Source organism: Pongo pygmaeus, chromosome 6 (assembly GCF_028885625.2).
Source record: "Pongo pygmaeus isolate AG05252 chromosome 6, NHGRI_mPonPyg2-v2.0_pri, whole genome shotgun sequence".
In the NCBI taxonomy this organism is placed as follows: Eukaryota; Metazoa; Chordata; class Mammalia; order Primates; family Hominidae; genus Pongo; species Pongo pygmaeus.
In genome coordinates this window covers 132513122-132539950 of record NC_072379.2, presented here as the reverse complement: position 1 = coordinate 132539950, position 26829 = coordinate 132513122, and the positions used below count along the sequence as shown (strand labels likewise).

General features: G+C 39.9%; 1 protein-coding gene across 4 annotated transcripts in view; it reads right to left on the bottom strand.

Moving 5' to 3' along the window:
* The window catches only part of EXOC4 (exocyst complex component 4), an 815858-nt gene that overhangs the window by 461096 nt on the left and 327933 nt on the right, over positions 1-26829 (bottom strand). The window contains exon 10 of one of the 4 annotated variants that reach the window (XM_063667851.1): positions 11422-11544. The exons of 2 other annotated variants lie outside the window; for them this stretch is intronic. In XM_063667851.1, coding sequence (XP_063523921.1) covers positions 11422-11544 — 123 coding nt within the window. The remainder of the gene's footprint in view (positions 1-11421; positions 11545-26829) is intronic. One more of the 4 variants, XM_054494591.2, reaches the window with a different exon arrangement.

Here is a 26829-nt window from a genome sequence, read left to right as displayed (position 1 = left end):
ATTTCGAGCAGGCGAGTGACACAATGAAAATGTCAGAAGATCATTTCTTTAAAAACTCAGAGTTACCTCTGACACAATCTTTTCCTTAATTTTTACCCTGATATAAAGTCTAGCTTCAAAATGCTTTTCCTATCTGCTCCAAAGCAAAGTTATCTGAAATGTCTCCTCGCTGCCAAGCAGCACACAAGGTCTATACCTTCTGAGACCATCATCAACCACGCTAAAGTGACAAAACCTCTGCCACTACACCAAAGCCCATCACACCTCTCATTCCTATTTCACTGGCTTATTTTCTTGGGGAGTAACAATCTAACCATTACCAGTCTACAATCTCTCTCACAATTCTCTCATTAAATGAACAAATAAAGGCCAAGCATGATGGCTCATGCCTATAATCCCAGCCTTTGGGAGGCTGAGGCAGGCAGATCATCTCAGCCCAGGAGTTCAGGCGAAACTCCATCTCTACAAAAAAAAAAAAAAAAAATAGAGAAAACAGCCAGGAATAGTGGTGTATGCCTGTGAGCCCAGCTCCTTGGGAGGCTGAGGTGGGAGGGTTGCTTGAGCCCAGGAGGTCACAGCTGTAGTGCGCCCTAATCGCGTCACTGCACGACAACCTGGGTGACAGAGTGAGATCCTGTCTAAAAAAAAAAAAGTAAAAAAGAACAAATATATTTGTGTTAAGTTCTTCGTAAAATTTTTATAAAGGACATTATAAATGCTAGTTACTGTAACATGGAAACACTTGTATGTTTTGCTAATCCCTGCAGTGAGGCAATCACAAGAGTTGAATCCTCAGAGGAAAGCAGGTTTAAGATTTAGAGCTCTATTCAAGAATATAAAAAAAAGTGGAAGAAATGGGGAATGTTTAGGTGAGAGAAATGGAGGTGTGGGGAGGAATATGATTAGTGTTTTGTGACATGTGAAAAGCTACATGATGAAAAAGGAGTTAAAATCATATTCCGTGGTCCTAGAAGACAGTATTAAAATAAACAGGTTGGAACTTTCAAAAAGGCAGATCTGACTTTATAAAAGCAAAAATTTACTAAGAAGGGCATGAAAAAGTAATGACTTTCTTACAAGACAGTTTCTTCCCTGCAACTTCAGTCTTTTGTTTGTTTTTCCTAAGAAAAGCTGAAAGTCCACTTGTTGTGGTCTCATAAAGGAGATTTAAAGCATTGATTAGAATGTTAAGAATCAATTCCAACAGTGAGATTCTGGGAATTCATCAAAATACCCTGGGATTACATCCATAAATATTAAGTCAGGAACCATTATCGAGGCTTCTGCAGCAGGTGTCAACTTCCCCAAAGAATTCTCTGTCACAGTCATGGAGGATCATGGAAAGGAAATTAAATTTATAACAAGTTTAATTACATCTAGTTATGTCTATCAAGAACAAAAAGGAATATTGCACACATCAAGGAACAGGTGATTATGAAACAATGAGAATAGTGTTTAAGAAGACTAAGATTACAGACCAATAAAGCAGCATTCGAGCCTCTCATCCTATGCGTAAAAAGTTGTTCATGGACTATAATTACTGATGTCTTGGTCAATGTTTAATAACCACCTCTGTGAGAGAGGCTAGAGTCCTGTTGTAACATTTGCTGATTTCTGTTGTGTAACTACACCCATCGTGGCCAATTCTAAGCTACCAACATGATGTCACTGAAAGCAGAATGTTCAGTGGGAAGAGATGTGCACCACTGGCTTCGGTGAGTCAGCTCGACCCTACCTGGCCCACCGTGTCTATCACTATTCTCATGATTCTTATAATTTTATCACTCCCCCATCCCCAGGATAAAATCACATGTAAGGCAATGATGTTTAAATACAGATTTTTCCCAGTTTAGTTACAACTATGCTTTACACATATAAATTTTTACTTATGTGTCAATGTGAGAGTTGCAGTTGATGGGAAATATTCCTCCTTTAATGTTTCTTCTCAGCTGACTTCTACATATTCCCTGTGCTTATCACACAATCAGGAGAAGATGGCAATTGCCACACAGCTATTATGAATTAGTAATATCAGAAAATCATTATTTTCCAACTCACTGCAGTCACAATATACGTGTAATTGGAATATGCTATATTCACAATAGCCAAAAAATCCCTTGGCATAAACATCTGAATCAAGACCTGGAACAGCTACAAGTTCAATTTAAGTATGGAAACAGTCCACACAAAAAATAATAGGAAGAAGTTCTGTACTGTCATACTGGATTCCATACAACAAAAATTATTCCTTTTTTATTACCTCCTTTTAATCAGTAAACCCTAAATGGAGGCAAAATGTATAATTACAGTTCCCCACACTTAGATACCCCAATTGATGGATTTGTGGATATCTAAGAAGTTGCTCTTAGGTTTTAAAGACGTGAATTCAGGCAAGCAGGGGTAAAATGACATAATGTCTGGAAGTTGCTTTAAAATACTTCCAAAAAGAAAAAAAAATAAAATAAAATAGATGAACCCAATATGGTAAAATCTTGATAACAATATGACACTTAAATGTGAGAAATGAACATACAAGTTATATTTATACTATTTTCCCAAATTTTGTGTTTATTTGAAATTCTTCCAAAATAAGTAAATAAAACTACCAGAAATACACCGGTTAAGGTTGGGGGTGGTGGCTCACGCCTGTAATCCCAGCAGTTTGAGAGGCCGAGGCAGGCAGATCATGAGGTCAGGAGATCGAGACCATCCTGGCCAACATGGTAAAACCCTGTCTCTACTAAAAATAGAAAAATTAGCTGGGCGTGGTGGCACGTGCCTGTAATCCCAGCTACTCGGGAGCTGGGGCAGGAGAACTGCTTGAACTGGGGAGTAAGAGGTTGCAGTAAGCCAAGATTGCCACTGCACTCTTGCCTGGCAACAGAGCAAGATTCCGTCTCCAAAAAAAAAAAAAAAAAGAAATACAGCATATTTACTACAGATAACAACCATTTTATTAATTTTCCCCACATCCACTAGGGTCTTTAGTACAATATACTCCTAAACACTGTTGCAGCAAGTTTGAACACTACATTCATTTTTTAATCCTATTTCAGTATAACGCCTAAATCTCTAATAGTGTTCAGTAGTTGATGATCATAACAAATATAGATCTATTCCGAGAAGGCAGAAAGAAATTACCACAAACTCAAATGGGGTCATCAAACAAACTGTTAACCTAAATATCTTAAAGGAATATAAGAGAAAATATTCACTTTACTCCTCATCCTGTTTTTTCAAGGGAAAATGTATTTCCATTGCTGTTTTCGATTTACCTAACAAAAAATAAGTCCCAAACTCAGATTAAAGTGTTCTATATTAAACCAATATCCCAGAATCTAGCTTAACAATAAACCCCCAGGAAAATTCTATTATGAAATTCTGAACAACTTTGAGTTGAAGTATATTCTACTAATAAATGCCGGATTTCAAAACAAAATTTCAAAAGAAAATTTTCTAACTCTATTTACAACTGAAAAAGTCAATAAAGGATGACTTTAAAATGACTTACTGATAGCAATTTTGGCTTGCTGCCCCCACTACCCCTTCACTTGGTGAAGATGAAATTCAAATTTCAGAGCCGTGCTTGTTTGCTTTTCTGAAATCTGTTTTTATACTTCAGGGGTATGTAGTTTTATGCAGTGGTCCATTTTATATCACAGAGCATATAGCAAGCACTAATGCAAATTTCTCCATTATAATAACCAGCAGTTCTACTTTTAGTATTTCTTATAAGAAGTCTATAAATCGATTTACAGTCTTCTGATCTTCTTAAAGCACAAGAGAGATGGAGAAATTAGAATGATCACAGAATGCTTGTGATAGTGCCATTTCACTCTGATCTCTTTCATGTACAACTCTGTAGAGATCTTGAAGGCTCTTTTTGTTGCCCTATAATTATTTATTTACTACATATCGGAGCTTGATGCTGTGAAATGCATTTAAATATTGTTATGCAGATAATGCTTAGGTACAATGTCCTTTTGATGCTGCCGAATCTATTTTTATTTCCAATACTATCTTGTCTGAGATCCAACACCATATGCATTGAAATAAGTTGTTCTTCAATGTTTCAAAACCTGATTTATTAGTTGTTCACATTCCATCTGCCTCAGAAAACTGCAATGTGCCTTTACTTTCACTGGCTGCACAAAAGGTTGAGGCTCAATTTTCCTTCACTTTATCATTTGATCAGCTTGTCAGACACATGTGTTAAGTTCTCCTTTCAACTATACAAACCATTTAAAATTCATGCATTTTTTAAAAATCAGGGCCGTATGGCAGGAGCCTGATTAATGCATTTGTCATCTTCCATATTTACTAGTGTCTCAGAAAAACTGCTCTAGAAACATATCCTCACTATTGTAAACCACATAGAAGCCAGGCTGTAACAATGATGCTTGCCAAAACTCAGAAAATAAATTACTATTAGCAAATACGCATTGTAGGATCTACAGCTAGAAAAAGGATCTACAGCTAGGGACAACCCTAGGGTCTATAAATGAGTACAAGAAATAATAACAGATGGAATAATCCGAAAGTATGGGAATTTTTAGAGAGAAGAGAAAGAAAACGATCTGTAAGAGACAAGGAAGACAGCTATCACACCAATGTGCTGGAGACGAGCCACCATTTAAAACAGTAGCAAAGGGCCAGGCGTGGTGGCTCACACCTGTAATCCTAGCACTTTGGGAGGCTAATGTGGGCAGATCACCTGAGGTCGGGAGTTCGAGACCAGCCTGGCCAACATGGTAAAACCCAGCCCCTACTAAAAATACAAAAAAGTAGCCAGGTGTGATGGTGTACACCTATAATTCTAGCTACTCAGGAGGCTGAGGAAGGAGAATTGCTTGAACCTGGGAGGTGGAGATTTCAGTGAGCTGAGAATGCACCACTGCACTCCGGCCTGGGCAAGAGAGTAAGACTCCACCTCAAAAAAAAATAATAAATAATAATAATAATAATAATAAACAGCAGCAAAGGAAGCAGTTTCTCAAGAGGGAGATTGTGTTTAATTCTAACTGCTCTAGGAAGTAGGTTAAAGGAGTATTCAGTGAAGATATTCAGGATATGAGGGATTTGCAATGATGAAACAGGGAAGTTCAAGTAATGTACACTGGAAGGAAATAGAGATGTATAGAGCAATATTGGGGATAAGGGGCCAGAAAATGGCAGATAACTAGTGAACCCTGGACTCTCTGTGGTAGCTGACAGGAATGAGGTAAAGGGCATGATGAGATGGAATAGACTGTAAAGGGGAGGCCAGAAGACTTGTTAGGGATTAGGAGCATGGGAATGGTCAGGAATATGCACAGCTCTCAGGCCCTTGCCTTCACTCTTGTCAATGCTAGTATGGAAACTACCTTCTTAAAATGGTCTTAGTCAATGAACAATTCCCTGTCCTTATCTTTCTTATTTTTCTTATTTTCTTATTAGATCTAGCAGCATCACTTCACACAATTAACCATTCCTTTCCAGAAACACCTTCTCACTTAGCTTCCAGGACCCTATACTGTCTTGATTCTCCTCCTGACGCACCAGCTAGTCCTTCTGGGGTTTCCTGGCTAATTCCACCTCATTTTTCTGACCTTTTAGCATTTGAGGGCCCCCAGGCTCAACTCCCGAACCTCTCTCTGCTCTACCTGTACTCCCTAGCAGATTTCATTTAACCTGGTGGCTTTAAGTACCATCTATATGCTAATGACTCCTCAACTCATATCTCCAGCCCAGACCTCTCTCCTGAACTCCAGACTTCTGTTTTCAACTAACTTCTCAACATCACTAGAATTCCATTAAGCATGACTCTAACTTAGTATGTCCAAAAACAAACTCTGACCCACCTGCAATCCCCAGCTTGCTCCTTCAATAGTCATCCTTACTTCAGGAAAAACAAAGTACTGACTCATGCTATACCATGGATGAGCCTTAAAAACATTATGCTAAGTGGCGGAAACCAGACATAAAGGCCACACGTTGCATGGTTCCATTATACTTAGTGTCCAAAACAGGCAAATCCATAGAGACAGAAAACAGATTAGTGGTTGCCAGCGGCTGTGGGAAAGAGGGATGCAGAGTGACTATTAATGAATAGCGGCTTCCTATAGGGGTGATAAAAATGATAGAATTAGATAGTAGTGATAATTGTACAATTCTATAAAATATTATAAATTTTATCTCAATAAAATATTCAAAAAAATTTAAAAGATTGCAGGAACTTTGGTTTGTTTGCTCTCGTATCTCAAGCACCTAAAGCAGAGTCTGACAATAGTGTGTACTAAGAAAACATTCGTTGAAGAATTGATGAATTAGTCTCTAATGTTCATACACAGACATACCTACTATTTCGCTGCTCTCTTTCATTCCTACATGAATACCTAACAACCTATGAAAGACGAGAAGAGGTTAGGCCAGAAGTCCATTGTTTCATCTTGAAATCAGAGCTAGAGGCTGGGTGTGGTGGCTCACGCCTGTAATCCCAGCACTTTGGGAGGCCGAGGTGGGTGAATCACCTGAGGTTAGGAGCTCTTGACCAGCCTGGACAGCATGGTGAAATCCCATCTCCACGAAAAATAAAAAGTATTAGCTGGGTGTGGTGGCGCATGCTTGCAATCCCAGCCACTCAGGAGGCTGAGGCAGGAGAATCACTAAAATCCAAGATGTGGGGGTTGCAGTGAGCCAAGATTGCACCACTGCACTCCAGCCTGGGCAACAGAGAGAGACTCTGTCTCAAAAAAATAAAAAGGAAAGAAAGAAAAGAAAAAGAAATCAGTGCTATAAGTGAAAGCAAAGATGAAACCAGAGCTGAAGGAGCAGTACCAAGTGTGTCAAGTTCAGAACTCACTCAAAGAAAAGATCATTTTAATTACAGTCATGTTCCATACATACAGTGATGTTTCAGACAATGATGGACAGCATATACCATGATGGTCCTGTAACATTCTAATGGAGCAGAAAAATTCCTGTCAACTAGTGACGGCGTAGCTGTTCTAACATCTCACAATGCAATGCAATACTTACATATTGTACTGAGGCTGGTATAAACGAACCTACTGAACCACCAGTCATATAAAAGTATAGCACATACAATTACAAACATTATACATTACTTACTAATGATAATAAATGACTATGATATGGTTTATGTATTTACTATACTACACTTCTATCATTATTTTGGTGTGTACTCCTTTCACTTATAAAAAAAGATAACTGTAATGCAGCCTCAGGCAGGTCCTTTAGGAGGTATTCCAGAAGAAGGCACTGTTATCATAAGAGCTGACAGCTCCATGCATGATATTGTCCCTGAAGACCTTCCAGTGGGACAAGATGTGGAGGTGGAAGACAGTGATACTGATGATCCTGACCCTGTGTGGCCTGGGCTCACGTGTGTGTTTATATCCTAGTTTTTAATGAAAAAGTTTAAAAAGTAAAAAAAAAAAAAAAAAACAATTCTGAAATTAGAAAAAAGCTTACAGAATAAGGATATAATGAAAATATTTTTGTACAGTTGTACATTGTGTTTGTGTTTTAAGCTGTGTTATTACAAGAGTAAAAAAGTTGAAAAATAAAAACTTATAAAGGAAAAAAGTTACAGTAAGCTGTTTATTAATAAATTAAAATATTTTTTATAAATTAAGTGTAGCCTAAGTGCATGATATTCATAACATCTACAGTAGAATACAGTAATGCCCTAGGCCTTCACATTCACTCGTCACTCACTCACTTGAGAATTTCCAGTCTTGCCAGCTCTATTCATAGGGTAAAAGCCCCATACAGATGGACCATTTTTACTTTAAAACTGTATTTTTACTGTATCTTTTCTACGTTTACATATGTTTAGATACACAAATACCCCTTTTGTTACAATTGCCTACACGTTGTACATGTAGTACAGTAACATGTTGTACAGGTTTATAAAGCAGCAGGCATATCATAAACTATACCAGGAGCGACAGGCTATACCATATAACCTAGGTGTATGGTAGGCTATACCATCCATGTTTGTGGAAGTACACTCTATGATGTGCACAAAATGATGAAATCACCTAATGATGCACTTCTCAAAAGATACCCCCATCTTTGAGTGAGAAACGACTGTATTTAGGTATCTGCATGAAGATGCATTTGAGTTTAAAAATTATTTTTTGTAGAGCACAAAGAAGAAGCTCTAAATCAATCCAGACAGGCATTACAAAACTATTTTGAGTATGGCACCTAGAGAGAAAACAAAGAGTCTAAAATACAGTGCTCTACCTCAAGCACTTCATAACCTACAGAGGTAGAGAATCAACAACTAAGTTCTAGAATTTCCAAGGTAAAAGACTAGCAGATGAAAGAGTAAAATTGTGTAAAAGTTAAATTTGGTAGCAATTAAAAAAAAAAAACACCTAATACATTCTTGATTTCTAAAATCCTGCATATTTTTTCAATGTGGAAAAGAGCATATCATTAACTGGGGTAGTAGTAGACATTAAATAATTGTTTTCAGACAACCATAATTCCACAATACATCTTAAAACCTAGGGAGCCATGCCTGCCACCCAACACACACAACACTTATTTTTTCCTACATATTATATAAGAATGGAGCTCATTTTCCATTTCCCACTGCAAAGAGATCATTCCTAACAGCACAGGCTTTCCCAAGTGAGCTGCTGCCTGAGCTGCTCATGCCAAGGCACAGAACACACCTGTCAAGAAGAAAGGCCCAGATGAAGCTGAAATATATGATTGTCTAGACTTTGCCCTGCCATATCATGTTCCTCAATCTGTTCATCCATAATCTCTTTTAGAAGGGTTTCTGTACCTTCTCATCATGGCAGCTTTGTTTAGTCTGAAATTCAATCACAGATGAATTAGGCTTTAGGAAACATTCCCATTCTAGTTTTGTAGTCACATCAGAAACCCTAGACCCTGTGTTAATTTTGTTACAGCTTTTAGTTCTCGCATTTCAATGTGAAATCACTTCCCCCTGGAGAATGCCACTGATATTGACAAGAAAGCACAAGGGGCTGCCACACAACTCAATCGCCAATAACAACCTGTGAAACTCAACCCTCAGCAGACATTAGTAATCATGGGAAAAGAGCCAGAACTTTAATCACAATTCTTTCAAAAACAGCCAGGGATTTGGAAATGCTGTTATTCTAGGATATGACCCTACTACACTGCTTAATCAAAGCCATTGCCAGTACAAGAACAACCTGCAGATTTTAATAAAAACCAATTTCATAAAAGCCAGTGTGTCAGTATCATGCTGGACTCAATTTAGCAGAATTCCAAAACCCTTACATATATGCACCTTCTATAGATACAAATTTGTTTATGATATCACATACAACCTATTTGGAGTTGTATATTTTTACAAACATACACACACATACACTGCCATTTAGGCATGCAGTCACCCAGTTGAGGTTATATAGTTAACAAAAGTACTGAAAAATATGAACCTGTAAAATTGGTGACCAGCTGGGTGGGCAGGTGCAGGATCTGGATTGGATTGCCTCCATGCCCCAGAGATGTTCTGGAGGCCTTCTTCAAAGCAGAAATTTGGGATAGAGCATTTTCAGTGCCAAGCTGGCAATAGACACACATCCCCGATGTTCAGGAAGCCATGTGGCTTGACTTAACTCCACCAGTAGCTCTATTTTTAGGCAACATCCTGGTGAAATGGCAAAGGCCACAATCACACCTTAAGATACAGCAGCTGCCACCACTGCTACTGTGACTGGTGAGAGCACAGGGGAGCTGTTCTCTGTCATGATGGAGGAAAGAGAAGGAAGGCAGAAACTGCTAGCCCATCCTGTCTGCTCCACTCCCACTTCAAGGGGGATTTCTCTTTTTCCAACTATGAGAGAAGTAGGGAAAGTAGCAGTGGGAAAGGAACACGAAGATGGGGAGGGAGAGGCTGGATTGAAATGTTTTATTCATTTATAAAGATCATGTCCACCAGGAAATGTGAATATAATGGTGGGATAGATACATAACAATTCAGAGTGATTTATGGCCTATTAGAATTGAAGGGAATGAACTAATCCTTAATTTTTGAAAAATATGTATCTCCCTCCAAAAATATATATATAAATATATACACATACAAGTACACACAGATACGTACATACATACAGGCCTCCAAAGATTTTCACTATATATTTCCACTAATAAACAGAAAGATAGTCTCCAAATAAAAATAACAGGACTATCAATAAGTATGCCAAGCCAAAGGACACCAATAAAACAACAAAATCCAGCATTTCAATGAATTAAAAAAGCAATCAGATTTTTACCCCTGAAAAAAACCCGATCACAAAGAGGTCTATGAAAAGAATATGCCAAACAACCTATTCCTCAATTTTTTAAAAAGCAGCATATAAACAAAGGGGAGGCCGGGCAACGCAGTGTACATCTGTTGCATTTCTAAGTACTCTTAGAGGACAACCCAGGATTATTCCCTGGATAGGTGATTCACTGCAAACTTGCTTTCAAATGTACATTGACAGTATTTAATTACATACTTTCTTAGCATAATCTATATGTAGTTGATACTGCTATAGAAGCTGAGAAAACAAGATAGATGCTTCACACAAGTCAGTTCCTGTCTGACTAAAGGTTTGAAATGTTAAAAAATAAAAATAAAAATAAGCCAACAATGCTGTAAGCTAGAACTGTGCACCGGTTAGAGACATAGATACGTATCTGTCCCACAAAAGGCTGCTGGGAATAAAGGGCAAAGATGGCAAGTTGTAAAGCTTATTTTCTTCTGAGTCAGACTTATTTATTTATTTATGTATTTATTTTGCTTTTGTTTTCTGAATTACGAATTCTTGGAACACAAGAGAGACCCATATGTAAATGTAAATGCTGAATTATTTTCTGACTGATTTTCTAATTATATGGCTTTCTGGAAAATTTGCAACATCGATTCTCTCCATTAGTGCAAATAATAGAGGGTACACTGCACCTAGGTGATTGGGAAAGTGGAAAACTACACCAGTCTCATTTCACTGAAGAAGAAAATAGGTCTATGTAAACAATAGCTTATAATAACGTAGCTACTAAGTGTCCAAATTGCCTTTGCAATCATATTCTCCTCTGAGTCTCAAAGTATTATGAGGTAAAGCAAATATTACTGAAGCAACCAATGAGAAAACCAAGATACCAAAAGGTGAAGCATCTTGCCCAAGATCCTCACAGATGGTTGGTGGGTGAAAAAAAATAAAAGTGCTAGGCAACGCAAGCAACATTCAAAGACCTCAAAAGTCAGGGGAGAGTGGCTTATGCCTGACTTATCCCAGCACTTCGGGAGGCCAAGGCCAACAGATTGCTTGAGGCCAGGAGTTCAAGAATCTCCTCGGCAACATGGTGAAACCCTGTCTCTACTAAAAATACAAAAAATTACACAGGCACAGTGGCACCCACCTGTAGTCCCAGCTACCTGGGAGGCTGAGGTGGGAGGATTACCTGAGCCAAGGAGGTTTAGGATGCAGTGAGCCATGACTGTATCACTGTACTCCAGCCTGGGCGACAGGAGTGAGACCCTGTCTACAAAAAAAAAAAAAAAAATCAGAGATCTGTTCAATTTCTAATACTTGCTCCACAGTTAACATGTAGTGTGATACTTTGGAGTAATAATGTCAAGGTGGACATGAGTTTATACTTTATAGAATAAGAATCACACCACTTTACCCACCAGAGATACCAAAAGAAATGAAACAGTAAATAAAAGGTATGCTCTGGACACAATATACTCCACACAATCTCAAAAAATAAAAGGTTTGGTCTCTGCTCATTTATCATCTCAAAAATGACGAATGTCCAGAAAAGGTCCATCTAGCTATGGAAATTATTGTCTGAAAGGCTAATTTGGTAACTGTCATCAAAGAGGCAATGATACATCATATTCAGCAATGTATGTCACATGAAGATTACACAGTATGGTCATCTTCTGTTAAACAGCCATTAGAGAAGTCCTATTTCTGGCAGAGGCAGGGTTAAGGGGAAGGCTGAGAAAAGGATGATAAAGTGAAAGAAGTAGAGAAATACAGGAATATAAAGAAAGAAGAAGACAGTAGCATTCAGCAAGGACATTATGACAAAAAGATAAGGCCCAGCTGTATTCATCTTGGAAATTTGTTTCTTCTGAAATCAGGAGATACTAAGAAGCCTCTTCATTTGTACACAGAGTCATGTCCTCTATTAAGAGATGAGGCTTTACAACAGTGCCGACCAATGGAACTATAATGTGGGTCACATATGTAATTCTTTATTTTCCAGTAGCCACATTAAAAAGGTAAAATGAAACAAGTGAAATTAGTTGCATTAATATTTTCATTTAACCTCATTTAACCTAATATAGCCAAAATATCATGCAAACAGGTAGTCACATTTTAAAATTGAGATATTTTATTCATACTAAAGTCTTTGAAATCCAGTTTGCATTTTATTTTATTTATTTATTTATTTATTTATTTATTTATTTATCGGAGATGGCGTCTCGTTCTGTCGCCCAGGCTGGAATGCAGTGGCGCGATCTTGGCTCACTGCAACCTGTGCCTAGTGGGTTCAAGCAATTATCCTGCCTCAGCCTCCAGAGTAGCTGGGACTACAGGCGCCTGTCACCACGCCCAGCTAATTTTTTGTATTTTTTAGTAGAGACAAGGTTTCACCATGTTGGCCAGGCTAATCACAAACTCCTGACCCCAGGTAATCCACCCGCTTAAGCCTCCCAGAGTGCTGGGATTACAGGTATGACCCACCACACCCGGCCCAGTTTGCATTTTATACTTAGAGTATAACTCAATTCAGATGTTAAATGTTTATTGGAAATACCTGATCTATATTTAGATTTTATAAAATGTACAGTTGCAAAAGTAGACTCACATACCCTAGTTGTTCTAGACACAATTAAAAGATTCCAAAAATTGAATCGAGTATCAGTTTTTAATTTAAATTAAATTTAAAATTTGGTTCCTCAGTTGCATTAGCCACATTTTAAGAACTCAATAGCTTCACGTGACTTGTGGCTGCTATGCCAGGCAGGACAGCCACATACAATAAGTTCTGCAGTCTCTAGAACATCAGACATCATTCTGCTGATATTGGCACAGCTTTCAAAAGGACAAATGGAGATAAACAAAGTCCAAATATTAAGTAATTGATTATCTGTTCACTAACATAATTAACTCAGGTGATTAGATGAGGGCGCAGCAGAAACTGTTAGCTGTGGCCAATAATTTTTCTCCCGATTTTTTCTCAGAATTAAGACTACACTTCTGGCCCTCCTTTGTAGTTAGGTAAGGCTTTTGTCCTGTGAGACACAAGCAGAAGTGTTACGTGGTAGCTTCTTAGAATATTTCTGAAATGATAGCTGGTATAAGCCTTTTGTCTCTATTAGGGTGGTGGAAAAAGTAATTGAGGTTTTTGCCATCACTTTTTTTTTTTTTTTTTTTTTTTGAGACAGTGTTGCTCTTATTGCCCAGGCTGAAGTGTAATGGTGCCATCTCGGATCACTGCAGCTTCCGCCTCCCGGGTTCAAGCAATTCTCCTGCCTCAGCCTCCAGAGCAGCTGGGATTGATTACAGGTACCCGCCACCAACATGCCTGGCTAATTTTTTGTATTTTTAGTAGAGATGGGGTTTCGTCATGTTGGCCAGGCTGATCTCGAACTCCTGGCCTCTGATGATCTGCCCCCCTCAGCCTTCCAAAGTGCTCGGATTACAGGTGTGATGACATCACTTTTATTGGCAAAAACCGCAATTACTTTTGCCTAACCTAAATACTCTGTTCCTTTCTCCATTCAGTAGCTGCAACGGCCACCATTTTGGACCACAGTTTAGCCAAAGAATGAGCTGGAAGAAGCCTAACTTTCCAAGGAATCGTTTTTGTTGTTGTTGTTGTTGTTTGAGACAGAGTTTCGCTCTTGTTGCCCAGGCTGGAGTGCAATGGCGTGATCTCAGCGCACCGCAATCTCCGCCTCCTGGGTTCAAGCGATTCTCCTGCCTCAGCCTGCCGAGCAGCTGGGATTAAAGGCATGTGCCACCACGTCTGGCTTATTTTGTATTTTTAGTAGAGACGGAGTTTCTCCATGTTGGTTCAGGCTGGTCTCGAACTCCCAATCTCAGGTGATTCACCCGCCTCGGCCTCCCAAAGTGCTGGGATTACAGACATGAGACACCGCGCCTGGCCTCCAAGGATTCTATGGAACAAGGCTGTCATATCAGCCCTGAACTACACCTGACTTGTAAGTGAGAAGGGGAAATGTCCATCTTGTAGAGGCCATTGTTTAGGTCTTTGCTACTTGCAGCAGAATCTAATCCACACCAATAAAGGTGAGGAGTGGGGCTGCTCCAGTGACATGAATTATCTCTGTGCTATTCACCAAACTTGATCTGGACAATCTGGCTGGCTGAGGGGATATTCCACATATACTGAAGAAGACGAACTAAAAATTTGGCTGTCAACCTAGATTCATATCCTCCCTGATTGCTTCCTCTAAAAAGAACCCTGATTCTATTCTTCTGGATAGCTGGATGCTTCATGGGAGGCTGACCCGAAGTCCTTGGCCATAAATAGATACAGGCAAGGTCTACAATTCAGGCTAATGAGATGTGGGGTCTTCCCGTAAAGGTCACTTGCTTTATAAAGGAGAGTGAGAAAGAGATGAGCCTTTGCTGGCTCTGAAGGTCTTGAGTGGATTTTATAGCTATGAGAGCTATGATGTTGGGCACACTAGTGCCCATCTTGGAACCAAGTTGAAGATGAAGTTTGTACTTGGAAAAGGGAAAAACCATGATACTGGCAGGGAAATGAAGCTGGAACCCACCCCCTGTAATGTAACTAAAGTTCACCCTATTTGAGAGATGTCTTTTGCACTTATGGGGGAGCCACATTATTAGGGGGAAGAGTGAATTTCTCTACAAAATCATTTCATTCTTTTACCAAGCTCCAAACACAACAAATGATTATAAACAAACAAACAAAAATACATAGCTGAGTTATGGAAACAGAGGATAAAGAACGGGAGTTTAAAGAAGGAAAATCTAATTTTAAGTAGTTCTATTAATTCATTTTGCAAATATGAACAATTCTATGCACATTTTCCCTGGTTTTAAAACAAAGTTAGCCTATTTTTGTCTTTTCTCCAAAATGAGGCAGCACATTACGAAACATAAAAAAACAGCCAGAAATCACAGAAATTCTCAAAAATCCATGGAACATTTTCTTTTTCCAATGTGAAATAAAATAACCAAATAAAGTTTTCACTAAATAGCAAGAAAGAAATCTAGATTAGGTCAAGGATTGAGACACCAAAGAAATGCACCATTTAGGCTGTGAGATGAGAGAAAGAAATTACACAGATGAAAGGCATATGAAGACAAGGGCAGAGGTGGAAGACATGTGAATAGCATCATACAAAGAGAGCATGTTGGAGAAAAGCAAATGGGAGTGTGGGGAAAAGGTGGGGCTGGTTGGGAGCCACACTTAGCCAGGACAAAGACAGGCAGACAGGGGTGCCAGAATCTGGGCTTCAGCTCTGTAGGAGAATCCAGAGAAGACAGAGGCACGGTGGGTAGGTACAGGCGGAGATTTTAGAATCTGAGCCTTTCCATCAGCTTCTTAGAAAACCTCTAAGAGTAGAGATACTTGGTGAGAAGACAGTGCGAGGTATAGGAAGGAACTTCTTGTCGCTAGGAGTGAAAATTTTAGAATGAGAAAGACTGAAGTTTAAAAAAATAATTCTGCCACTGACTAATTATGTGACCTTGCACTGATTTCTAAACCTCTCTGATCACTATTTTCCGTATCAGTAAAATGGGGATAAGGGGAGTTATAGCTCATAAGGCTATAACAAGGATTAAATGAGATCATGCACATAAAGTGCTCAGCACAATGCCTGACACATAGAAAGAACTAAAAAATGTTTTTCTGACATACAAACACACAAAACAAGCACATCAGAAATAATTCATCCCATAAAAGTAGATGCTAATCTAATGAAGTATGCAAAATAGACATTTGTGGGAAAAGTCTTAAGAACAGCATATGCAATAAAAGCAAATTATTTACAGAAATTAAAGACCTCATAGCAAGGGACAAAGGACAGGGGAAAGGTAGAGACAGACTTTCTAGGTTGTAGGACCAAGAACTTTGTTCACTACTTCTGGGAGTATCAGCAGCATTTGACACATACTATTGATCACCTCCCTTCTTCTCTTGGCCTCCAGGATACCACTTGCTGTGATTCTCCTGCATGTTCCTGCACAGTCTTCTGGGTTCCATCCTCCTTCTCTTCCTTTCCTCCATGGGGAAAAACGTCCTCTCTGATCTCATCCACCTACTCTCCCCATTACCTACACTCCTCCATCCACACTGGTTTCCTTGCTAGTCCTCAACAACTTCCTCCACCCCTGCCTCTGTATCTGCATGGTTCTTTGACTTCCTTCAGTTCCTCCTCAAACCTCACCTTATCAGGGAAGCATTCCCTGACCATTGGATCTGAAATAGCAACTGACACCTACTCCCATCATTACTCTGTCCCCTCAACTGCTTCATTTTTATCATTATACTTCCCATAATCAGATCTGCTTATTAATTAATTTATTTTTTTTTATTCCGGCAGGCTCTTGAGCCAGAGTAGGCTTAAGAAGACTCAAGCTTGGCCGGGCGCACTGGTACATGTCTGTAATCCCAGCACTTTGGGAGGCTGAGGCAGGTGGATCACGAGGTCAAGAGATTGAGACCATCCTTGCCAACAGGGTGAAACTCCATCTCTACTAAAAATACAAAAATTAGCTGGGCGTGGCGGCATGCACCTGTAGTCCCAGCTACTCGGGAGGCTGAGGCAGGAGAATCGCTTGAACCAGGAGGCGGAGGTTGCAGTGAGCCAAGATCATGCCATCGCACTCCAGCCTGGTGAAAGAGCGAGACTCCGTCTCAAAAAAAAAAAAAAAAAAAAAAAAAAAGACTTAAGCTTATTTATTTCTTGTCTCATTGACTCTCTATAACAAATGTAACCTCCATGAAAGCAGAGACCTAGTGTGTTTTATTCAGGGCCTATACCCCTTGCCCAAAACACTGTCTAGCACATGGTAGGATCTCAATAATATTTGCCAAATGAAAAGGAGAGAGAAAGGTCTTCAAATGAAAATATTATTCATTCTTTTTTTACTCTATCTCTCATTATCTGATTTTATTTTCTTCCAGTTACTTTTTAGCCACTGTCTCTCTAACATACAAAGACTCACACATCAACTCTCTTTTTGGTTAATGGGAAGCAACAGATACTTTGCATCAAAGTGGTTCACATTTAAGGGTTCTGACAATTCTTAGATTCTAAGATTACTGTCTCAGTTCATCTTAACACAGTTTTGCCTCAATAACACTCAGAATGGTCAATATGACTATCTCAGTTTGAGGATAGTCTCTTTAATTGCTTCAATTCTACTTGTTAGAAGAACATTACTTTAATCTACAGTTAGGCACAGGCATTTTTTGATAAATTCATTCTTTAAAAATAACTAAACTTTCTACATTGTCACATAACTACATAAAATGTGTGTCCCAATACAAAATTCTTGTTTTAATATTTAATCAGAATAAAACACAAAACTGGTCTACTTCTGTTTGCTTAATAATTTTGCATATTATTCTTAAGAATGTTATCTATTTTACTATATTTGCTAAAATATGCTTGCTCATCTATTACAGAAACACTCTTCCAAAAATTTAGAAAAGCAAGGTGCAGGAGTTGTGACAAGTAGAGGAAAGGATTATCTTTGAAAGCCTTTTGATGTGTGGGAAACAGAACTGAAAAGGAATCTAGAATCAGGAGAGATTTCTATAATTCAAGAGCTTTCATCCATAAACATCCCCTATGATAATTCACCATATAGATCTGACAACTGAACTTCATCAGTTATTCTTCTCAATCCAGACTCCCCAAAACACATTGATTCCCATTTTATAATCACACACAATATAATTACACATTAGTGGTTCAGGGAGCAAGATGGCCTGTGGCTTAAAGATTTCTAGCTGAATTCTGCTCGACTCTGAAGGTTATGCCTGCTGGGTAAGGATTATCGGAGTTAATGTCAGATAGTGAACAAGAGATACCAAGAACAAATGAAGAAAGATCAGACTCCACAACCAAAACAAGGAAGCAGCATCTCCAATCTTGCCTTAACAAACCTCTTCTTGCTGATATGTGATTCATTCTCCTGTTTCACTTGTAAAAACAAAATGAAATAGCATCACAGTGCTTACTTACTACGGTACAGAATTGACAACGTTCATACCACTTTTGCTCTCCAATCTTTCACAAAAAAATCCAGAATGACAAGAAATACTGATACCAAAACAAAAGACTTGCCTAATTTTGAAAGTATATAAGCTTTAATATCTACCAATTTAGGCCAGGCACAGTGGCTCATGCCTGTAATCCCAGGATGTTGGGAGGCCAAGGTGGGCAGATAACTTGAGGTCAGGAGTTTGAGACCAGCCTGGCCAACATGGTGAAACCCAGTTTCTACTAAAAATACAAAAAACAGCCAGGCATGGGCCAAGCGCAGTGGCTCACGCCTGTAATCCCAGCACTTTGGGAGGCCGAGGCGGGTGGATCACGAGGTCAGGAGATCGAGACCATCCTGGCTAACATGGTGAAACCCCGTCTCTAATAAAAATACAAAAATTAGCTGGGCATGGTGGTGCGTGCCTGTAATCCCAGCTACTCGGGAGGCTAAGGAAGGAGAATCTCCTGAACCCAGGAGTCGGAGGTTGCAGTGAGCTGAGATTGTGCCACTACACTCCAGCCTAGAGACAGAGTGAGACTCCATGTCGGAAAAAAAAAAAAATAGCCGGGTACGGTGGCACACGCCTGTAATTCCTGCTACTCAGGAGGCTGAGGCACTTGAATCACTTGAACCCAGGAGGCAGAGGTGGCAGTGAGCCGAGATTGCACCACTGCAGTCCAGCCTGGATGATGGAGTGAAATTTGTCTCAAAAATACAATTTAAAAAAATTAATAACTACCAATTTAGTTGCTGGGTAGATCTTTCTAGGACTCTCCAGATATTCCCAAGGTATAAACATTCCTGTATGCACTAAAGTAGCCAAATGGAAATGTTTTCCATATTGTGGGAGGCCAAGGCAGGAGGATTGCTTGAGCCCAGGAATCCAAGACCAGCCTAGGCAACATGGCAAGATCCCATCTATACAGAAATTTTTTTAAAAAATTCACTGGATGTGGTGGCACACACCTGTAGTCCCAACTTCCCATGGGGCTGAAGCAGGAAGATCACTTGAGCACAGGAGTTTGAAGCTACAGTAAGATCTGATCATATCACTGCACTCCAGTCTGGGCAAGAGAGCAAAGACTCTTTCTCAAAAAAACAAGAAAAAAGAAAAGAAAGAAATGCCTGCAAAGAACTCAAGTCCAGATTTTGCTACACGTTGGCATACTTTTCTTTAGCCAAAGAATAATCCCAGGAGGTGAATTTTAGAGTACTGAGTGGAAAAAAATTCAAAAACTGTTTCGCTCAGCAGATTCAAAGGGCACTCTCAGGATCACAACACACATCACTGCTCCACGTGTGTCTACCTGTATCCACCTTGTTGCCACAGCACAGAGAAAATGAAAGTGTTTTTAATTGATTCCCCAACCTACATGCATTCATTCCACAAACCCAAGTGTCACCTTTTACAGAGCAGTCCATTCTGACCAGCAGTGCACAGACCTGAGGAAACTCACTTCTGCAGAAAAACTGTTAGTCTCAACAAATTCATATCGGCCACTTAGATCCAAAGATGTATTTTTTACAAAAATATAGAGTGCAAAATGAAAGAAGAGACGGTATTGCTAGAAAATACACACACACACACACACACACACACACACACACACCCCAGGTCTTTAAAAAGTTCAGAGAAAATGCATATGAAAAAACTATGCATGGGTTTCAAACATTTTTTGTATCAAAATAAGCTTGCTATAGCATGCCTGAACAGGATCTAGTTTGAGGCACTAAAAAGGATAAAACATCAGTTTGAAAAGAGCCTCTAACAGGGCAACATGAATTCTGTTAAAATTGAGGCAAGAATGAACATCAAAATTATGGTGAAGGCTGGGGTGCCAAGGCTCACCCTGTAATCAGCAGCACTTTGGGAGGCTGAAGTGGGAAGACAGTTTGAGTCCAGGAGTTTGAGGCCAGCATGGGGGAACACAGTGAGATTCCATCTCCACAAAAAAATTTTAAAAATTAGCCAGGTGTGGTGGTACATGCCTATGCTCTCAGCAACTCAGGAGATGCTGCAATTGAAATGGGATTGTTCCCTTGGCCCTTTTGTGGGACTCCCGAAGAAGGTGGCTTCTTTACTCGGCCCACAGCCCTCAACCCCGCACAGTATGGGGAGCACACAGGTAAGCAGGTGCAGGGGCTGGAGGCAAGTGCCTTTGGGCACCAGCAGGGCTGAGCCCTGTATCAGCCATGTAGCAGTGTCTAGGGAGGTGCCCTGCCCATGATCTGTGATGCCCCAGAGGGAATGTTATACTGTGCCCTCTTAGCTTTGCTGTCCATCGATGGCTAAGTGTTTAACAGCTCAGTGTGACAGCCCTCTGTATCCCAAGCTCTCGTTCGGCATCCAGGAAGAATCAAGTCACAGTAATGAATTGAAGATGGTAGATGCAAGGGATTTTATTACTGACAAAAGTGGCTCTCAGAGGGATGGAGAGCTGGAAAGGGGATGCAGTGGAAAGGTGGTCTTCCCCAGAGGTTCGGCCATCTCCAGCCAAACTCTTCCCCAAAGTCTCACCATCAAGCCATCCGTCTGAAGTCAAGCTGCTTCTCCCTGACCTATGGTTGCTTCTTCTCTTCTCTCCTTCCCTGCCACTCTGCCCCGCTCCTCTGCCAGTGGAGCCTGGGGTTTTTATGGGTACAGGATGGGGCAGAGCAGGCTAGGGTGATTTTAGAAAGGGCAGCATTTGGGTGAGAAAAGAGGAATGTATGTTCTCACTTTGGGCTGCGGGTTCAGGCTTGAGGGTGGAGCCCTTGCCAGGGACCCTGCCCTTTTCTACCCAGTATTTCCCTGCCTCCTGTCCATATCAAAAGGAGCTATGATTGTTATACTGCACTCCATCCTAGGTGTCAGGGTGAGAATCTATCTCTAAAATAAAAATAATAATTAATTACATTTAAAAAATAGAAAAAAAATGTGGTGAAGCTTGGGTGGAAGAGAGGTGAAATTGATAGATACAGGAGGCAGAGAAAGGAACCTGCACAAGGTCTTGCCTGAGCATGCCCACAACGGGCCAGGGGCCTGCATGTGCACTGGGAAAATGGGGTGGAGACAACAGAAATTCGAGCCTTAGACAAGGAGAGGAGCCAGGGGTCTTCAGCTCGTGTGTGGTGGCCTGGTATTCAATCTGTGAGGTGGGAGCCTATTAGCAGGACCCCCGTCTTTTCTGCTGACAGATTTCTTTTAATAAATTCCACTCTCCTCACCTTTAAATGTGTTCGCATGCCTAATTTTTTCTGGTTGTGAGACAATAACTTGGATTTTAGCTGAACTAAGGAATAAAAAATCCTGCATCAAAATTATTGATTCTTTATGTAAAGATGATGGAGACAATGTCCCAAAGAAAGCAGCAGTTTATAAATAGATGACTCATTTTCAGAAGGGACAAGACAATCTTGAGGATGATGCCTACAGCAGCAGACCATCCACATCAATTTGTGAGGAAAAACTCAATCTTGTTCATGCCCTAATTAAAGAGGGCCGACAATGAACAGCACAAACAATAGCCAACATTGTAGACATTCCATCTGGTTCAGCTTACCTACACTCCTGACTGAAAAATTAAAGTTGAGCAAACTTTCCACTCTGTGTGGCAAAACTGTTGTGCTCAGATCTACTGCAGACAAGAGCAGAGCTTTCAATGGAAATTTTAAACAAGAATGATCAAGATCCTGAAGCACTTCTCTGAAGAACTGTAACAGGAGACAGAACATGGCTTTACCAGTGTGATCCTGAAGACAAAGCCCAAAGCTATGCCTCCCAAGAGGTGGAAGGGGTCCAGTCAAAGCAAAAATGGACAGGTGAAGAGCAAAGGTCTTGGCAACAGTTTTTTGAGATGCTCAGGGCATTCTCCTTATCAGCTTTCTAGAGGGCCAAAGAATGATATCATCTGCTTATTATGACAGAGTTTTGAGAAAGTCAGCCAAACTTTTAGCAGAAAAATGTCCAGGTAATCTTGAAAAATCTTTAAAGGCTACCCATTTTTCTTCAGTTAGTAATGTAAAAAAGATGGCACTGACATGGTTAGGTTCCCAGTACCCTCAGTTCTTTAGGGAAGGACTAAATGGCTGATACCATCACTTATAAAAGTGTCCTGACCTTGATGGAGCTTATGTTGAGAAATAAAGTTTATATTTTTATTTCGTATCTTTTAATTCCTTTTATCCATGACCTTTTGAAGTCTCCCTTGTGTGTATACACATACACACACACACATGCACACACACACATATACACACATATACATACACATACATACACACACACACACACACACACACACACACTTTTTTGAGACTGAGTCTCACTCTTGTCGCCCAGTCTGGCATGCAATGGTGCGATCTTGGCTCACTACAACCTCCAGCTCCTGGGTTCAAGCGATTCTCGTGCCTCAGCTTCCTGAGTAGGAATCACCATGCCCAGCTAATTTTTGTATTTTTAGTAGAGACAGGGTTTCACCATGTTGGCCAGGCTGGTCTTGAACTCCTGACCTCAGGTAATCTGCCCGCCACCACCTCCCAAAGTGCTGCGATTACAGGCATGGGCCACTGCACCTGGCCATATATTTAATTATTAGTTAAAACAGAATTACACCCAAAAAGCTGAAAAGAAGGCAAAAAAGTGGTAAGCATTCATTTCCCTTTTATTTGGACATCACATTTTTATACAGCAAATAGAGAATAGTGGCAAAAAAAAAATCTGCTAATATTTTTCTTAATGGTAAGTAAATTATTAACCACTAAACAGAAAACCACAAATAAGCAAACCATAAATACTGAAACAAAAAGCATTTGGTTTGTATTTAGGATATCACTTAATATTTTTAAAGGGTGAAATGGGAAACCCTGGGGAGAAAGAAGGGAGGAAAGAAAATCATTCGTCTTGTGTCCATGGTATTTAATTTCTTTTTTGGAATGAACTGAGAATCTGGGTCTCATGAATCTAAATGCTGCCACATGTCCCAGTTCCTAATGATTGGTCTATTACACTATAGTTGAATTTATTTGAACAATTAAATGGCTTGTTCAAAACAGAAGGCATTCCTGCCTTCCAGTAGATAAAATACACAATTTCCCTTAGGGGATGAATATAGGGCAAGAATACAAAGAAGTATGTCTAACAATAGTAAAAATGTCAGGAAACAGAAAATGTCAAATCCTCAAGGGAAAAACAAACTCAAACTTTGCTTAGAGCTCAGGCACCATGTTTTCTGTGATGAAATTACAGTCTACAGTCTCCCCTAAGGGGAAAAAAAAAAACCTGCTAGAACTAATCAAAGTGTAGTGTTTGGTGAATTTTTTTTCTTTTTGCAAAGTTCAAAACGAAAGCAATAGCAACAACATAGCTTTCATGTCATCATTGGCAGGAAATTTAACTCTTCTCTGGATAACTTCTTTGGAAAAAAACTGAACCAGAAAAGAGAGTTTCACATCCTGAGTTCTTTCTAACTCCAATTTCCTGCCTGGTATGCTAGAAGCTAAAAAAAATCTGGAGGACAAATTTAACTGTTAATTACATATTCAAGTCATCTGATTTTGTTGATAGGTTCAAACAACGATGTTAAAACTTGGGCATTTTCCTTGATTTTTGCTCAATCTGAGATGCAAACACCTCTCATAAAAGACAAATGATGTGAATAAAATTGGCTGCTAACTCCCCACCTGTCCAAGGCCCGTCTAGTTTAGTTTGACTCTGAGCACTGGAGCTTCAGTTAGTTCTAAGATCAAGCAATTTCTCCCCATAGTTCCAGTTTTCATTATGAAACCCAAAAATACTAACATCCTCATTCAAAATCTCCAAAGGGCAATTAATAATGCCTAGTAGAGGCAGGTAGTCTTTATTCTTCTCGTTTTCATTTTGCAATTGTCTGGACTAATAAAAATTAGACAAAACAAGCATTAAATATTTAACTTTCATAGAATTCCACCAGTCTCTTCCTAGATGTGAAGGTCTTGCCCCTTCCATTATTGCCTGTTCTAGTTTGATACCGTACCAATTCCTTGTCACTACACTTCTACTGCAATAAAAATGGGATCAGAGCCAGGCATGGTGGCTCACTGCTGTAATCCCAGCACTTTTGGAGGCCGAGGCAGGTGGACCACTTGAGGTCAAGAGTTTGAGACCAGCCTGGCCAATATGATGAAATCCTGTCTCTACTAAAAATACAAAAAAAAATTAGCCAGGCATGGTGGCGTGCACTTGTAATCCCAGCTATTCAGGAGGCTGAGGCAGGAGAATCACTTGAACCCAGGAGGCAGAGGTTGCAGTGAGCCGAGATCACACCGTTACACTCCAGCCTGGGTGACGGAGTGAGACTCTGCCTCAAAAAACAAACAAAAAAAATGGGATGAGGAATACAAAGAGCCCATAACAGAGGTGAGGGCACAGCTGACAGAATGAGTATATCTAGATAAACAACAGCATGTCAAAGACTGTGTACTACGAGTATGTCATGTGTTTCCCAATTTCTGAAGAGAAAACTTCTGAGAGGCCTTTCCCATTCAATCTGTCTATTCAATCCAGCAATCCCATTATTGGGTATATACCCAAAAGAATATAAATCATTCCACCATAAAGATACATGCGCATGTATGTTCATCGCAGCACTATTCACAATAGCAAAGACATTCCTGGAATCAACCTAAATGTCCATCAATGGTAGACTGGATAAAGAAAATGTGGTACATATACACGACCATGGAATACTATGCCGCCATTAAAAATAAAAAAGTAAGATCACATCCTTTGTAGCAACATGGATGGAGCTGGAGGTCATTATCCTAATAATGGAGAACATTATCCTAAGTAAACTAACACAGGAACAGAAAACCGAATACTGCATGATCTCACTTGTAAATGGGAGCTAAACATTAAGCACACATGGAGACAAGGAAGGGAACAACAGACACCAGGGCCTACTTGAGGGTGGAGGAAAGGAGGAAGGTGAAGACCATAAAACTATCTATCAGGTACTATATTTATTACCTAGGTGGAGAAATAATCTGCACATGAAACACCCATAGCACACAATTTACCTATCTAACAAACCTGTATATGTACCCCTGAATCTAAAATTTAAAAAAATAAAATTTCAACCATCCCTCTTGATACTTCATGTCTACCTTTCCTCCTTTTTCTCCTTAGCACTTACCATTATTAAAACTGTATATATTTCTAGACCAGCTGTGGTGGTTCTCACCTGTAATCCCAGCACTCTGGGAGGCCGAGGCAGGCAGATCACTTGAGGTCAGGAGTTCGAGACCAGCCTGGCCAACATGGTGAAACACTGTCTCTAATAAAAATACAAAAAATTAGCTGGGTGTGGTGGTGCATGCCTGTAGTCCCAGCTAAAAGGGAGGCAGAGGCAGCAGAATCACTTGAACCTGGGAGGCAGAGGTTACAGTGAGCTGAGATTGCACCACTGCACTCCAGCTCACTGCAATGTCAATCTTCCAGGCTCAAGTGATCCTTCCACTCAGCCTTCCGAGTAACTGGGACCACAGGTGTGCGCCACCACCCCTGGCCAATGACAGTGATTCTTGTTCATTTTGTTCACTGCTGTATCACCACTGCCCAGAGTAATGCCAAAGTAAATACGTCTTAAATGAATAAATAAATGAATGAGAGTGCACAAAAGGGACCGAGATCAGAAAAAGTAACGATGTGCTATACACTTCATTTTATTAATTTAACCTAAACATGGTCTAGTTTACACATAAGAAACCTAAAGTTTACGAAAGTCCGTCATTTGAAGTTACACAGATAACACAAGGATTTGCACAAAGCTTTATAAAATACCACACTGCTTCCTCTTCGAAGAGGAAATGAGACTTGAATTATTGAATTTGACCTTTGCATGTGTGAGGAGTAAAGAAAGTAATGGAAACAGCATTTTAAAAGGCAGACATAAAAATTCAGGAAAATTGAATATCACAGAATGACAGAAGCCTAAGATTTATGCTGAGATTTACATTCGAAAAAATAAATTAGATAGGGAGAGACTCCAAAGAGCCTTGAATGCCAGGATCTGTATTTTTATAAACGAGTACTTTCAAACTTTTTTTTCACAGTAGAACTCTTCTTTGTCAGTGGAAATCTTATATGGAACTCTGATATATTACAGAGATAAAAGTCTGGACCAGGCACGGTGGCTCACGCCTGTAATCCCAGCACAGGAGGCCAAGACAGGCAGATCGCCTGAGGTCAGGAGTTCGAGACCAGCCTAGCCAACATGGCAAAACCCCGTCTCTACTAGAAATACAAAAATTAGTCGGGTGTGGTAGAGCGCATCTGTAATCCCAGCCACTCTGGAGGCTGAGGCAAGAGAGTCACTTGAACCTGGGAGGCAGAGGCTTCAGTAAGCTAAGATCACACCACTGCACTCCAGCCTAGACAACAGAGCGAGACTCTGTCTGAAAAAAAAAACAAAAAACTGAAATACGTAAAAAACAAAGGCCTGAAAAATACTGATACAAGTGGGAAAAAATAAGAAAGGGCAGATCTAAAAGGTACTGCACAGGAAAAAAGCAAAATAAT